The sequence below is a fragment of the Pipistrellus hanaki genome, assembly GCF_964339955.1.
Source record: "Pipistrellus hanaki genome assembly, chromosome: 5".
In the NCBI taxonomy this organism is placed as follows: Eukaryota; Metazoa; Chordata; class Mammalia; order Chiroptera; family Vespertilionidae; genus Pipistrellus; species Pipistrellus hanaki.
The window spans coordinates 21,416,589-21,432,528 of NC_140507.1; the positions used below are offsets into that span (position 1 = coordinate 21,416,589).

At 41.1% G+C, this 15,940-nt stretch overlaps 1 protein-coding gene across 1 annotated transcript in view; it reads left to right on the top strand.

Annotated features, from left to right (window-relative positions):
* The first annotated feature begins 904 nt into the window (after positions 1–904).
* The window catches only part of PPP2R2B (protein phosphatase 2 regulatory subunit Bbeta), a 352,055-nt gene continuing 337,019 nt past the window's right edge, over positions 905–15,940 (top strand). The window contains exons 1-2 of the mRNA XM_084883166.1: positions 905–999; positions 1,116–1,193. Of these exons, the coding sequence (XP_084739292.1) occupies positions 1,144–1,193 (50 nt within the window). The 5' untranslated portion in view covers positions 905–999; positions 1,116–1,143. The remainder of the gene's footprint in view (positions 1,000–1,115; positions 1,194–15,940) is intronic.

Sequence of the window (15,940 nt, forward strand, 5' to 3'; positions counted from 1 at the left end):
TGAATGAATGAAGGTTTCCGCACAGGAGTTCTATAGAAGTCTGTGCTGCCAATGAGAAGGGCTGCTCAGATCTGTGTATGTTTTTAAAGGGTGAATTTGGTTTTGATATTTGATTTTTCTACTAATGTAATTATTCTTAAATTTATACCTTCTCCCAACATTTGACTTGTAATATTCCTCTTATCTGTAAAACCTAGGACAATTAAAGAGAACCTCCATGCTGCTAAGAAGCAAACTGGCACCAGTACCTCCCAGAAGTGTTCTGAAAAGGACCGTTTCAACTTGAAGACATGTCTTATTAAATAATATATATATATATATATATATATATATATATATATATATATATATATATATATATATTAGTATATGTATTAGTATTAGATGCAATATTTGTAGAAACCAGAAGTTATAATAAGCCAAAAAGCTTAAACCTGCCAAGGTCTAATTCAAATTTGAAACAGAAATCCCCATGGAATAAAATAGACTCCATTTGTCAGCAACTGACCCCCCCAACCCCGTGTTAGCCACCCTGCCCCCACCTCCAACCTCGTTTTGCTTTCCTCCACTCTCCAGTCAGCACTGCCTTTGGCAAGCAGTCAAGAAGGGAACAAGAGAGATGGAAGCTCTCTGAGTATCTGACCCCTTGCTGGCCATTCAGCCATGCAAGCTGGGAAACTAGTTGTTGTTTTTTAAATGTTGCCTTTCTTTTCCTTTCACCCTTCTAAGGAACTGCCTCTTTCTCCTCCCCATCAGCACAGAAGGAAAACAATCGCAAGCATTACTATTCCCATGAAAGGGGGCAGTCACACGGGCGCTGACTGCGGGCCTGCCCGCTGGAGCTGCTCTAGGATGCTGCCAGGGACTGAGAAGGAGATGCACTCCAATTGCTCCAGCTCACACTAGGCCTGGCATGGTCAGAGGAAGGAGACAGAGCCGTGAGGGCACAGGAAGGACGACCATTCTCCCTGGAGTCTCCTCTGTGCAAGATGATCCCTGGTGTGCAAGTCTCCTATTAGAAACACATCACGCTCTGTGTTTCTTTCCTTCTTGGCCTTTTAAGAACCACGGGGAACCCTTACCTAACCTGAGGTGTCTCCTTGTGTCGCTTTCAGGAATTGAGACGCTCACCCAGGACAGACTATGGTGCTTCGGCCAGGTGAAAGGCACTATCGAGATCGGAGCCACAGAAGGTAGGCAACAGCCCTCCTCCCCCTTCTCCTTGCCGCCTTGGGGTCTGTGCTGGGCCCAGAGTTGAGAGGTGTCAGCATTGTGTCCATAAATGTAAGTCACAACACATTCCAGAGTAACAGTAGGAGTTCTTTCTGCCCTTTGTTCCTGTTGAAGTTTGTTGTAGTTATGCTGAGATGAACTTCCCTGGAATAGGTTTGCAGAGAGAGAGACCAAGAACTAGGTGAGTCTCATTTAGAAGGGTCTCTGAGTCAAACATTTCAAGATAGTCCGAGAGATGTTAAGCTCTTCCTCTGTTCTCAGTTGAAGATCACTTGCTACCTCACATGAAGCACACAGGGAGAATGAAGAACTTAGTCTAGTTGTATAACATATAGGTACTTTGGGTTGTCCCATGTCAGCATATAATTGCCTTTCTGGCTCTTAGGAGATATTCAGATAAAGCAGAACCAGGATGCTTTATGTGGGATAATGCATTCCGTTTCTCCTCCTAAAAACTTGCTTTTAATTCTCCTCATTTTCTTCCTTTATAAGTCTGAGCTTGGAAACTTCTATGACTCCCTCAATAGATGTTGCATTTCAAAAGAGCTGAATGATAGGCAGTGGGAAGGAACTAGAAGAGCACTTCTGGGCGTTTTAAATCAAGGTTTAGCTGTTCTGGTGGGACGCGGTACAGGTTGTCTGAAACAGAGTTCTCCGCATTGGTGGTAGGTGTTGATACCAGATGTGGTATAGCATGGGTCTAAAACAAATTTTAATGTGTGAGGAGGTGGACAGTTGACAGAGTTGGACTTTAATTTGGAAACTAACATGCAAACATGCATGTAGACTTGGGGGTCATTCTATAGCATTGTAATTCTGAGTACAATATAATTTGAGCAAAAACTGTTTTGAGTAATTCGAAAGAGATGTTTTATCTGCATTCTTAGAATAAATAATAACAGATACCCCCCCAAACCAAATGACTTATATTTAAAGAGTGGGAGAAAGCCCGCTAAAATCAATTAACGAGTAAGCCTATAAAATTATATTTTTGTATGACATCTATTTTTCAGATGCTCTATCAATAGAGCTTTATAAATGAATGGTCCTCATAAAGCTCCTACAAAGTAGGCAGAGCAGGCTTTATTAGGCCCATTTGATGCTCATATAACCAAAGATATGTTTTAGTGACTTTATATGATAGCACTGTCCTATGCATTCAAAATGCGGATGGACGGTGCAGAGAATGACTTACTCCCTAACCTCATGAATCTTAAGAAAACTGAAGCTCAAGTCAATCAGTTGTTTTAAATCTTGGGCACAATTCCAAAATCACTTGCGCTTTTTAAGCAATAGAGACTCTCAGATCCCTCAAGAACTACTGAGTTAGAGGCTTGAGAACCTGGGTGATACAGTGTGCTTTAATGAACTACCCAGACAATTCTGATGCTGAGGACTGGCTTTGGGGTCCACCAGGTTAGATGACTTGGTCCATGGTATCAGTTACTCTCAGATGCTGGACTTAAATCTTGCCTTTGTGACTGGCTCCTCACCAACTGTTAGGGTTCTGAAGGTCTACTCCAGCTATAGCTCTTATCAGTTGAGGACTTACTACATGGTGAGCACCTTACTGAGTGCTTAAGATAAATTAAGGTAATATAGATAGTGTATTTACCACAGTGCTTGACACTTGGTAAGTACTCTCAGTATTTGTAAGCTACTATAAATATCATTATAACCCTAGCAGGTTTGGCTCCTTGGATAGAGCGTCAGCCTGTGGACTGAGGGGTCCCAGGTTCGATTCCAGCCAACGGCACATGCCCAGGTTGTAGGCTCAATCCCCAGTGGGGGGCATGCAGGAGGCAGCCAATCAATGATTCTCTCTCATCATTGATGTTTCTATCTCTCTCTCTCTCCCTCTCCCTTCTTCTCTAAAATCAATAAAATATATTTTTAAAATATCATTATAATTAGATCTTCACTCTAATTTAATCCTCTCAAAAAACTTTATGAGAGATAATCTCTTTTTCCACTTTACCTATGAGGATATTGAAGCAAAACAAACACATAAACAAACAGAAGGCTAAGTTCTTTGCCAAAGGATCCGTAGCTAACAAATGGGTGAGCTAAGTTCCAACCCCAGTCTATAGGATTCAAAACTCCAGCCCTTGAAGTATTGTTTTGAAAACAGAGATTCTCATTTAGTTTGGAATGGGGCCCAGGAACCTGAATTTTTACACATGCTCTCAGATGATCCTCATGGATGATCTGAACATGGGTTTAAATGTTGACTGCACAAGATTAATAAGTAGCCTGTTTGAACTAACTGTGAGTTGAGTCACAGAGTCAGAGTGACAATCAAGCTGAATTGGAAAAACCACTTCAAAGTAGATGAATAAAGCTAGGCATGTGCTTATAGGGAGGATCAGGTTGGAAACTAATGCATTGCCCCTGGCGTCTAGATTCCTGACATTACTGAACCTGCACTAATAATGTCCCAATGGGAGTTGAGTATTTGTTGAGTGAATGAATGAATGACTTTCATTTGGTAAAAATCAAGGTTCTTAAAAAGTAGGTTCTTTTTTAAATTGGCCTACTTTACCTAAGTTGGTTTTCTATACTAATCAGTCAATTAATATTATTCAACTTTACTTATTTGTATTATTAACTTTTTCATTCCATTTTTACCACTTTCCAGATGGTGGCCTTGGCCAAGTCACTTAATGTCTCTGTGCTTAAGTTTCCTTGTCTACAAGATGGACATAGTTGTACAGGTATCCCTTAGGATGGCTGTAAGGGCTAGGTGAATTTTTTAAAACAACACACACACACACACACACACACACACACACACTAAACAATCTCTGGATTGTTATAAGATGCACAAATTGTATTATAAAGGCAGGGATGAGATAGGTGACGTGACAAAAAGATAAATATTTTAAAGCAATGTTTTTTTTAAAAAATCAAAATTTATGCAAAGAATCCACGATGAACAAAATATCGAAATATTAAATAGAGACAAGACTAGGATTACTGATTTATTTTTCCTTTCGCTGCAGGTTCCAATAGACTTAGAGTGGCACTGTTACTGCTAATTTACTTTAATGAGCGTCTTGGGTATCAATTAGTAGGCTAGAATTTTTCACATCCCTTACTATTCTATAGGACATTAGATGAATTACACTATGAATTCAGCAATAAACATTTAGTGAAGGCTTATTATACCCAAAGCACTTTGCCAGAAAGTGAGAGTTATAAAGATAAATAAAACATAGTTTAAGCTTTCAAGGAATGCACCATTTAAGGGGAAAAGCAATTGGGTCATAGTAATAAGGCAATACATAAATAAATATAATACAAGGCAAAATGAGCTAAAGAGGAAGAACTTGACAATAGACTATAGTTCTGTGAATACAGAAGAGGTAGAAATTTCATATATTTGGGGGGACAAAGATGGACTTAATGAAAAGAAGGCAGTTAAGATAGAACTTAAATGACTTTATTTAAAAAAAAACATTTATTTTTCACCTTTTCTGACAACTAAAATAATATATTCTCAGTGTAGAAAGTTTCAAATATAATTTTTAAAAATCAGAAAATCAATTTTAACTATGATCCCACAACCAATCAACAGTGGTAAAAGTTTTTGATATGTTTTTCTACCTTCTTGACTATATGTATATTCATCAATTAACTCAGTCAACAAATAAGTACTATGTACCTGATACTGTGAAAGGGGATAGTTAGTTTACAATGAATAAAATCAACATGATTTTTTTCCTCCCACCAAAGTGGAGTCATCCTGGAAATACTGTTGTAAATAGATGTTTTCATTTAACAACATATAGTGATCATTTTTCATATTATGAACAGTAGGTATCCTAATGTATTTATTCAAGTTTTCAAGATTTATAACAATACTTTAGGAACATCCCTAATAGCTCATCTGCATTTACCCAGGAAAGCTATTATGGTAGAGTATCAAGAGCACATGCTTTACAATAAAATTTGGCCTCACTCCTTATTGGCACAAAGCAAGTCACTGCAAAATTTTATGATTTTATTTCCTGATATATAAAGTTGAGATAATAAAATCTATCTTAATGAACTGCTATAAGAATATAATTGTATGGATGTTTTAAACAACAGAGCACATAGGAAATGTTCAGTAGTTACAATTAGTTAATTTTTTAAATTCAAAGCATCAATGTTCTTTTAGAGAGACTAATGACTTACATATTCACTATAATATATAATAGAACCCATTTCTCAAACTCTTCAATTTAAAACATTTAAAATCTGGATTTACAGTATCTTTTTCATTGACACTTCTCTTTCTTCTTTTTTAAAATTGAGATACAATTGACATGTTACGTTTTATGAGTTTAAGGTATACAACATATTGATTTGATACTTTTACATAATTGACACTTCTTTGACTACTCTCAGAAAATTTTATGAAGCAAAACTTGAGACATAAAGAAGAGATAAGTTAAAGTGATGTGAATAGCATGTGCAAAGGTCCTGAGGTTTGCACACCCAGAAAAAGAAAGGACTTTATTTTGCTGGGGCACTGAGGAGTACCTGCAGAATCAAAGTGAAAGACTAAGATGGAAAAGTAGGAGGGACCCAGGTTGTAAGGTGCTTGAATGACAGCAAATGAGACTTTGCATCCCAGGCCACTGCAATTGCTGGGGCCTGGAAGAGTTACTGCTGGGCCGCCCAGACCTAACTGAAGTCATGTCAGCACATTTCAGGCAATGGTGATGCAACAACAACAAAAAGGTAGAAAAGTAGAAGGTCCTCTACGGTGTTAATGAACGTTAAGACAGATACAAACAGGGTGGCATCAGAAGATTCTTGGAGGAGGACACTTCAGGGTGGGGCATTGGAGAAGACCTCTATGAGGAGATGGCACCTGAGCCAAGACCTGAGGATGGGAACATGCCAGCGTTCAAAGAACCCTACCTGGGTTGTTGCAGGGAGTAATAAAACGAGCACTGCACAGGTCCAGTGCCAGGGAAAAGAGGTGGTATTTTCTAAGCACATACAAGAGCCCAGCATGGCATGAGTTAGGGGTGAGGAAGAGATAGAGAGGTGGGAAAGGGCTTGATTAGACAGGACCTTAGGTCACTTTACATTGCCGGAATTTATTTTGAGAATTTTGGGGCTACTTGCCATTGAAGGAGCTTGAAGATTAAAATAAGTTCTTATCAGAATTCTGGTAAGAAACACCAAGGCTTTGTTTGAGTGGAGAAGGTGCAAATGAAGGGAAAAGCAGGGACTGCAGACCTATTGTGGAGACGATGGACTGGATTACGGAGGGAAGGAAAGTAAGGAATTAAGACAGCACTTGGTGTTGGTCTTGAGCACCTGACTGGTCTGTGGGCACCTGTTACTGCGACTGGGAAACCTGGGAAAGACACATATTTGGGGATGTTAAAGGGAAAAGTCGTCCCCTCTATCCTAGGTTTGATAGCTGGGTCTGTGAAATAAACTGACAACAGGCAGATTAACAGCAGAAAAGGTATACAAATTTATTTTTTAAATTTACATGCATAGAGGCATCACAGGAAAGAAAAGTGATTACTCAAAAAGGCAATGAGATTTGAGAGCTTACATACCATCCCTAGGGGAAAGGAAGGAGGGAAGTAGGCCTGTTGGAAGAAAGCCAGTGGTTTTAGGAAAGATGAATGAGCCCTTAGTAAAATAGATGGCTGATGTGATCGTTTGTGACAAAGTCTGTCTGGGTGAGGTGTCTCCTCTAGTCTCTTCTGCGTAAAAGTCCATCTTCCCCGCTTGATGAAATCCTGGAGGAGGGAATTTATGACCGCTGAGTTCCTTCTAGAGGACCTTCCTTTAGGCAGGTAATGGGGAAATTCGGAGAAAGCCTCTCCCTGCATTTGCTGTTTTGCAAGTGCTCTCAGCTCTAAATCATCAATGTACCAAAACAGCATATTTTGGGGTGGCCTGTCCTGAACTCCTTCCAGGAGAAAAATAATGAGCTTTATTTAGAGCATATTCAGGGTAATATATATATATATATATATGTGTGTGTGTGTGTGTGTGTGTGTGTGTGTGTGTGTATTTTTATATATATATATATATATATTTATATATATAAATATATATTTATATATATATGTGTGTGTGTGTGTGTGTGTGTGTGTGTATATATATATATATATATATATATATATATATATATATATGAGTGTGTGTTCTTCAGAGAGAGAACATGAGAGAGGGAGAGAGAAATTGGGGGCGTGGCGTGGGCATTAGCACATTGATGGTACTTGGAGCCAGTGAACTGGACGTGGTCACCTCCATCATGCAGACCGTGTTGCTGCAGCCAACAGACCCCTTGTCCATGGCGCGAAGCTTTGGGTATTTCGCTATGGGTGGGATCGTTCACATATTTAATTCTTGGAAGACACATGTGGAAAGGTTCACCATGTGCAATTCTTGCATTGGATTTGCCTCGCATGTACATTTCACATAATATATGATTTCATCTCATGAAGTTTCATACTATGTCAGCATAGAAGCGCTTCACATGCTAGAAATTGCCAGCTCTGGACATCATACAATTTCTTCAGATATGGATACGATTCTGCGCATGGGAAGAAGTCAGAATTATTTGATGGGATTTAGGTGGGTGATGGTTGTTTGTTTTTCAACTACAGCATATAGTCTTTCCCTTTTTTCTGACTATAATTCCATGTTGTGCAGTTCTGTCAATAGAGTTGATGTCATCTTAATATTGAATAGTAGGAAATAACTGTGATATGTATTCTGTGTTGCTCCATGGGCATAACCTTCTTTTCTTCCCCTCCTGCTGAAAACGTAACTCATGTCCCAGGAAGTACAGGGTCTTGTATTGACTCAGTTCTCTCATGAGAGAAAAATATCAATCTGGTTGTGATGTGAGGTGCGTGCTGTGCACCCCAAACTAAAAGCTGATGGTGGTGAGTAGTCTCCTAGCAGAGAGGAGACCTCTACCTAAAACATTTGCAAGGCCCAGTTGGCATGGTTCAGTGGTTGAGTGCCGACCTGCGAACCAGGAGGTCATGATTTGATTCCTGGTCGGGGCACATGCCGGGGTGTGGGCTCCATCCCCAGTGGGGGGAGTATAGGAGGCAGCCTGTCAATGATTCTCTCCCATCATTGATATTTCTATCTCTCCCTCTCTCTTCCTCTCTGAAATAAATAAAAATTTGGTGTTTTTTTTTTTTTTTTTTTAAAGAAACATTGGCCAGGCTATCTGATCTTTTCACTGATGTTTCGGAAATCTGGGCATTTTTTAGCTTTCCTTCCTTGATTGTGACTTTTGGCCATCACAAGAAAAAGAAATATATGGGTCAGTTGTTTCAAAGCAAGTGTGAAGACAATGACCTTCTCATTTTATAGAAAAACGTCAGCGATTGACAAATAACCTTTCTTAGACGTTTATGCTATGTAAGTGGCACTGGGTGATTTAATGTCACCCCACAGATCTTAGACTTAGAGATAGAAGGTGGAATCTCGCTTGCCTCGCTCTCTCTGCATGTTGGTGGGTGGCTGTGATAAGAACTCCAGTTTCAGGAAGAAAAACTCTTGATTTGGGGGTAGAAGCTTTCTGGAATAACAACCTCAAGCCACCAACATAGGGTTATTCATCAACTTACCCCTAACTTTAAGCTGGGTTCAGCAACCCAGTTAGTGACCTTAGATCGCCAAATGGGTTCAAACCTTACTGTACGTGTGGCTCACCTGGTGAACATGTTAACATGCACGTTCCCAGGGCCCAGCCCTAGAGAGTCTGATTCAGAAGGTCTGGGATGGCATCAGCAAGCTTGCTAATTGCACAGGATCCCCCAAATAATTCTAAGGCCAGTCGATCCAAGAGAGACAATGAGAAATTCTGTTCTTTCTTTCCTTAACTCAGAGGGCTGTGCGAGAGCAGAGCCCATAAAACATCTGAGCATATTTTGTGTGTTTTTAAAGGAAAGCAGAATGCCAAAGAGTACAACATACTACCCAGGCACTGAAGGGAGCGAGGGCACAGCTTTCCTCTGTGTGTCAAAAGGAAGCCCGTGATCTCCTCTTTACATCCTGTTGTCTACAAAGGGGTTTCCCCACCACTTTCCTTTGTACGGGGCTCCAGGCCGCTAGAAACAAAATTGGTCTGATTATGAGCAAGTTGCCAGGAGATGAAAGCATTTCTCTGGGCTGTGGTGGAGGATGTCTTGATACGAGAACTGCGGGCTTGCTGTGCTCTGAAGGTGGCCTGGTGGGAATATGGGCATGGGAAGTTTGCGGGGATCTGAGAGTTGGGGGGTAAATGGGGGAGAGAAGCAAGTTCTGTGCATGGTGCTGAGGTCAGACATCCTGTTCTCTCTGTAAACTTTAGGAAATTAAACATTCCCAAGCCAAGGAAGAAAAAAAGTTCACCCTTGCCCTAATGCCAATCACTTTGTATTTCATCATGAATACAATAATGAATGTTTTTCTAGAGAATAAAAGAGCTTATTCAAGACAATCCATTACAAAATATACATAGCCCATTTCTACTTTTAACACATATGGTCATTGATGTCTTATAAGTCCCCTGGGAGATAACCAGAATAGGTTTATAATTCCACAGTGTAGATACAAAAGAGATAGTTTAGATATCACAGATAATAGATAGATTAGTCCTCATGGAGATGAGGAGATAAAGATAAATAGATATCATTTAAAATTTCCCAAGGTCTCATAGAGAACAGAAACCAAACTTTTGGATCAGAGGTTTTTCTACTGAGGACCTTCCACTACACAACATGGATTGATGGCTTTGTGGTGGGAAGCACTCTATTCCAGAAGCACGGACTGTGAATTTCAAACGTGGCGGAAAGTGCAGGGCACTTGTCACAGGGCACCGATCACAGAGAAATCCATCACTCAACATGCTTTCAGCGGCAACACCAAGATGCATCTCAAAATATGTGGAACCGTCAAAGAATTATTATTCCTCCCTTAGGTCCACAAATATCTTCTAAGCATCTGCTGTGTGCTAGGCATTGGATGTTCAACAGCGGGGGGAGATAGACAACAGATATATAAATTAGTAAAATATAAAATATAAAGATGTAAATAAGAGGAAACTAAGGCAATAGGGGGTGCAGGAGGGTGGGTATTCTCTTAAATAATATGGTCAAGACTTCATGCAAAAAAAAAATAAAATTTCAGAAGCAGTGTTATGAAAATGACAAGAGATCAAGTCATGTTGGTATCTGGGGAACAGAGTTGCAGGTTGGGGTAACAACCATTGCAAACACCCTGAGGCAAGAGCTTAGCCCGTATGCTCAAGGACACACATAAGGCTAGTGTGGCTTTAGCTGAGAGAACAAAGGGAGAAGTTGTGAGAGATGGATACAGAAAGATGATGGCAGGTGGATGCAGGAGGGAGCAGCACTTCTACCTGAATGAGGCAGAGAGCCACTGATTATAAAACATTCTCGAAGCATGAATGATAAGGAACCAAGGTCAAAAGCAAGGAGCTCAGTAAAGCAGTCATTGCACTAATCCCATTTTTTATATAACTCCTGAGTCAGGGAGCCCCCCAAAGCTGATGAATTTCCTGCTTCAGAACAGCATGAAGGGCTCAGATTCTCTCCACCTTCTTGCCTTTCTGCCTTTGGGATCTCAACCTTGCTTCAAAACAACCACAGCTATTGTAGGTATCACACTTAGACACAGCAATATCCAGGGAAGGGATTTAAAACAAACAAACAAAACAAGGAACACCCCCCCTCCCCAAATGTCCCCAGCAAATTTATATACATGTACCCTTGGCCTCAGTCTGAGTCATATGCCCACTTCTAAACCAACGTTGACAAGGAAATTAGGATTAGCCGAAGTGGTTTACACACATTGGCTTGCATCCAAGCTTGGTGTAGGATTGCTATCTCTGAGTGGAGGACACCACAATAAAATCTGGTCTTTGCAGTAAAAAATGGGAAGCAATCCCCAGCTGTCCAACAACAGTGTTCACTACAGGAAGAAGAGGCCCAGGTGGCTTGACCAAGTCAATTGCTACCACTGGGCAAAGGGAGGCAGCCATTGGCTTGCTCTACATCACATGTGTCAAACACAAGGCCCGTGGGCCAAATCCAGCCCGCCAGGCCTTGCAATGTGGCCCGCACCGCGCTATCATCACTGCACTCCGCTGTCAGTTTATGACATTGTCAGTTTATGACTGTTCAGTAAACCATTCGGCCTGCAATTTAGGCTGGATTTTAGATTTTGGCCCCTTCTCTGATTGAGTTCGACACCCCTACTCTACATAGAACATCTGGCTCAGGCAAGCCCATTGCCAAGCTCCCCTGGACCGCCTTGAAGCTGGGGTCCGGGGGTGTGAGATTACTTGCCTTTTGTTTTCTCGTTATGTTGTTAATTAAGCAGGCTCAGCATCATCTCACTTATTGCCTGTGTTTTTGTTAATGGAATTTAAAAGCTGAGAATAAATAATTAAGCACATGGACACTGCAGGGTGGTTCCTGGTTTTGTGTTCAAGGTTTCAAGTAAGCTTTATGCCTTTTTCTCTAGCATGTTTATTTTTAATTTATTCGGTAGAGGTTTCAAAAAAAAAAAAAAAAAAAGAAAGAAAGAAAAAGAAAAGAAGAAGAAGAAGGTAGCTAATAGTGTCCCTGGGATAAGAATATTGAATTTCACTTATCCATTTATTCAGCAAATATGTATTGAGTGGTGTTGGAAACACAGCAACACTTGAAATTGCCAAGGTCTCTGACTTTCTAGTGGGTGAGATGGGCAATGAAAATCACAAGTAGGTCAGAGGGCAGGTCCACAGCCACTAGGCTAACATGGATGAGTGGCGCTCCCACAGCAGCTGATCCCTACAGGCCACACCCTCACCAGCGCACAAATCCTGTGCACCAGGCCTCAAGTAAAGACTATAAATGTGGTGGCTGAGCAGGGAGTGGGGATGATACCTTAGACAGTTGTTCAGCAAAAGCTTTTCCAAAGAGGTCACATTTGAGTTAGGACGCAAATAATGAGTAGAAACCAGGTTCAAGAGACCTGTTGGAATAGTCCCTCAGTGGAACAGTAAGTGCAAAGGCCCTGAGGCAGAAGCAATATTGGGGTGACCAGTAGGGAGGCAGATTGACTGGAGTGGTGAGTAGACGCAAGAGGGTACAGAGGGAAGCAGAGGCAGGCTCAGGTGACGCTCTGCAAGCCGGGTCAGTTATTTGTGCTTCATTCTGGGTACAATGGTAAACAAATAGAGAAGATCTTATTGGAGCACCCTGATGCTTTAAGAACATTAGCAAAATGTAGAACTTGGTCATTTGATGTTCAAACAGTAGCCAAGGGCATTTCTCCTCCAGGGAGAACTTCAGTAACATAACCTTCCTTCGAGCTGTTTTGTGAAAAATTAAACCTGTCCTTTAAATTCAGACTTTTGTGCTGTTTGTTTGTTCTGTGCTTGCTTCCAACCTAAAGATTCTCATACCTCACTTCTCATAGTAAAAAATGAAAATAGCAGAAACCAGTTTGGCTCAGTGGATAGAGCATCGGCCTGCGGACTGAAAGGTCCCAGGTTCGATTCCGGTCAAGGGCATGTACCTTGGTTGCGGGCACATCCCCAGTAGGGGGTGTGCAGGAGGCAGCTGATCAGTGCTTCTCTCTCATTGATGTTTCTAACTCTCTCTCCTTCTCCCTTCCTCTCTGTAAAAAAATTAATAAAATATATATATATTTTTAAAATGAAAATAAAATTTAAAAAATGGCCTGTGGTCTGGCACTCACCGAGGTATCTTTGCCCAGGACCACAACGGAAACTTGTAAAACTGTAGTTTGAGTCAGTGCCAGGCATCGTTGGGACCACTGACATTCAGGAGCCCATGGAACTGACAATGTCCTTCCAGTGTGCAGTTTGGAGAATGTGGGGTCTATTTTTAAAATGTTACACTTTGCCTTCGGATGGCATTTCCATAATTTTGTCAGCTTTTTTAAAATAAGAATCATTATTACCTATTATTGTTTCAGGACTGATTTTTCTGATTACAATTGAAAGCAAACTTTCCCCAAATTATGGCACAAGCCGTTTCTCAGGGTGTGCTTCTGCCTCTGCATCATTCATCGGACATGCCAAGGAGTTCCCATGCTGACAGATCTATACAAGCGATAGGTAGTTAAATGGTAATGGTTCCCACATACTGATATGAGGTACCCATGAACACTGATGGCAGTTTTCCACAACGTACCACTCACATATGCTTCAGGATTTGCGTTGTTGTTCTTTATTATTCCACAAACCATGGAAAGCGCAGCTTTGCATCAGATGTACCTGGGAATGCGTCTTAAGTAATTTTCAGCTTGCTGAAGATAAGCTATGTTTAAACAATACTGTTATTTATTCGTAACTTCAATCAATTCATGAAACTAAAACCTATTTCACAAAATTTATCCAGAAAAAGAACAAGTATTATTTCTTAAATACTTGGGATTCTTTTCACATAAAGTCATATTTTTCAAAAAACATTTTTATTGATTTTTTTTAAGAGAGAAAGAAAGGGAAAGGGAGAGAGAGAGAGAGAGAGAGAGAGAGAGAGAGAGAGAGAGAGAGAGAGAGAGAGAGAGAGAGAGAGAGAGAGAGAGAGAGAAACAATGATGTGAGAGCAGCTGCCTCCTGCACGCCCTCTACCGGGGATAGAGCCTGCAACCCCACATGTCCACTAACTGGGAATCAAACCAACTGAGCCACAAGTCACACCTTGTAACCCTATTAGAAACCCGAGGGCACCAGGAAGAACAAACTTAATATAATTAAGAGCATGAACTCTGAACAGATAGTCAGGGTTTGAATCCCAGCGGCCACAGCTTGCTATGTCACTTTGAATAAATTACATACCTTATTTTGATTTAACTCCAATTTCCTCCTCTGTAGAATGGGGGGCAAGAATAGTTTCTCTTTCATAGACTTGTTGTGCGCAAACACAGACAATCCACAGGAAGCGCAGAACCTGACACAGAGGAAGCGCTATGTAAACATTAGCGATTCTGCTGATTGAAGGCACAGATTACAAGGAAATGATACTAGCCTGTCACTCCACCACCCAGGTGATTACTTCTTTTTAATGTTTAATATTTGATAAGTTTGATCAGTTTGTTTCAAAAGGATTTTAAAATGTTTAAAATGTTCAGCAGAGCCGTGTGTTCACTAAAAGGGCTATCTCCACCTGAGTGCAAAGACAAGCCTCATTTTTGGAAGAGCAATGGACATCTATAAAAGATTCTAGGCCCGGGTTCTGCAACAGAATGCAAAACAGTTGAAAGAAAATTGTGGAGAACTAATTGCCTCTATATCATCAACAAACACCAGCAATTCATTAATACTCATGACTCCCAAAGTATTATTTGTCCACATGGCGTTAATAAGAAAATAGGAAACTGTGTGCTGTGAGCATTTACATTCATAGCATGTTGGAGTTCGAAGGAAACTGGAAGATTATTTTTAATCTCCCCATTTTATAGATGGAGGAACTGGGGTACAGAAAGGAAAACGGACACAAGGAAAGCTTCCTCGTCCACATGACCACTTAAGGTCTCCACCCCCAGGACTCCCTGATATCCCTACGAGTGAAAAAGTACCATGCCCCTGGGGTCCCTGACCTCTGCCCGCCACACATCTGTCAGGTTTTTCTGACTGCATTGTATCAGCCTGTTGTTGTCTTTCACCCAGATGCTGGAATACTCCCTCCTTGCTTACAAATAGGTGCATAGGTTTCAAAGAAAGGAAGGCAGCTCTTCCCACCGCCACCCCCCCCCCCCCAAGGGCCTCTGTGTGGCTCTTGTCTGACACTCATGGGAATGACATTGGTAGTGATGACACGCTCCCCACCCCCAGCATCTCCCAAAACATCCCACACAGACCACTGACACGCCCCAACTTCTCATGGGCAGGGGTGGCTTGGCAATGGGAAAAAGAATCATGCCCAGAAATGGTTTTCCTGGATTCCAATGAGGGCATTAGGAGAATAGCTGTCTAGCTTGTTTGCCTAATAGAGTGCCTGGCCCTTCTTGAAAATGTGACACATTTCACTTTGCATAAAATCTGTAGCCAGCACCAGCACGTTCAACGTCCCAGGCTCAAGGTCTGGCAGCTGCCTTCTGAGACGTCACTTCTGAGGAGAGGCAGCATGATGCAGTGGCGAGGAGCACAAGCTCCAGAAATGCACATGCAGGTTTGCACCCCATTTGGTCTATCTGTGCCTCAGTTTCCCCATCTATAACGTAGGAGCAATCATTGAAGCTACTTGAAAGACACTTGTGAGGATGAAGTTAGCTAATATTATATATAGAGTATTTATAACATACTGTGGAATCTAATTGGCATTCAATAGATGCTTGCTCTCTCATTATTAGTCCTAGGGCTCATTTAATCATTATTCCACTTTTGTGAAGGAAGTATTCTAATACCCAGATTTTGGCTGAAGAAACCAAGATTGCAAAAGCTTAAATGACTTAGTGATTCTTCCAAAGCTATTGTTAGTAGCTAGAAGACCTCGGATTTAAACCCAGGAGGTAAAAACGAGAGTGAATGCGTGTTTATATGTGGTGGTTCGGAGAGCAGACTGGGGAGTCAGGGTGTTGAGTTTGAATCTTGGCTGTCATTACCAGTTGTGTGCCCTTGAGCAGGTGAGTCTGAGCCTTGAGGTGCTAAGAATAACAGACCCTGTATCTCAGGGACATTGCTAGACGTAAACGAGATAATGCTTGT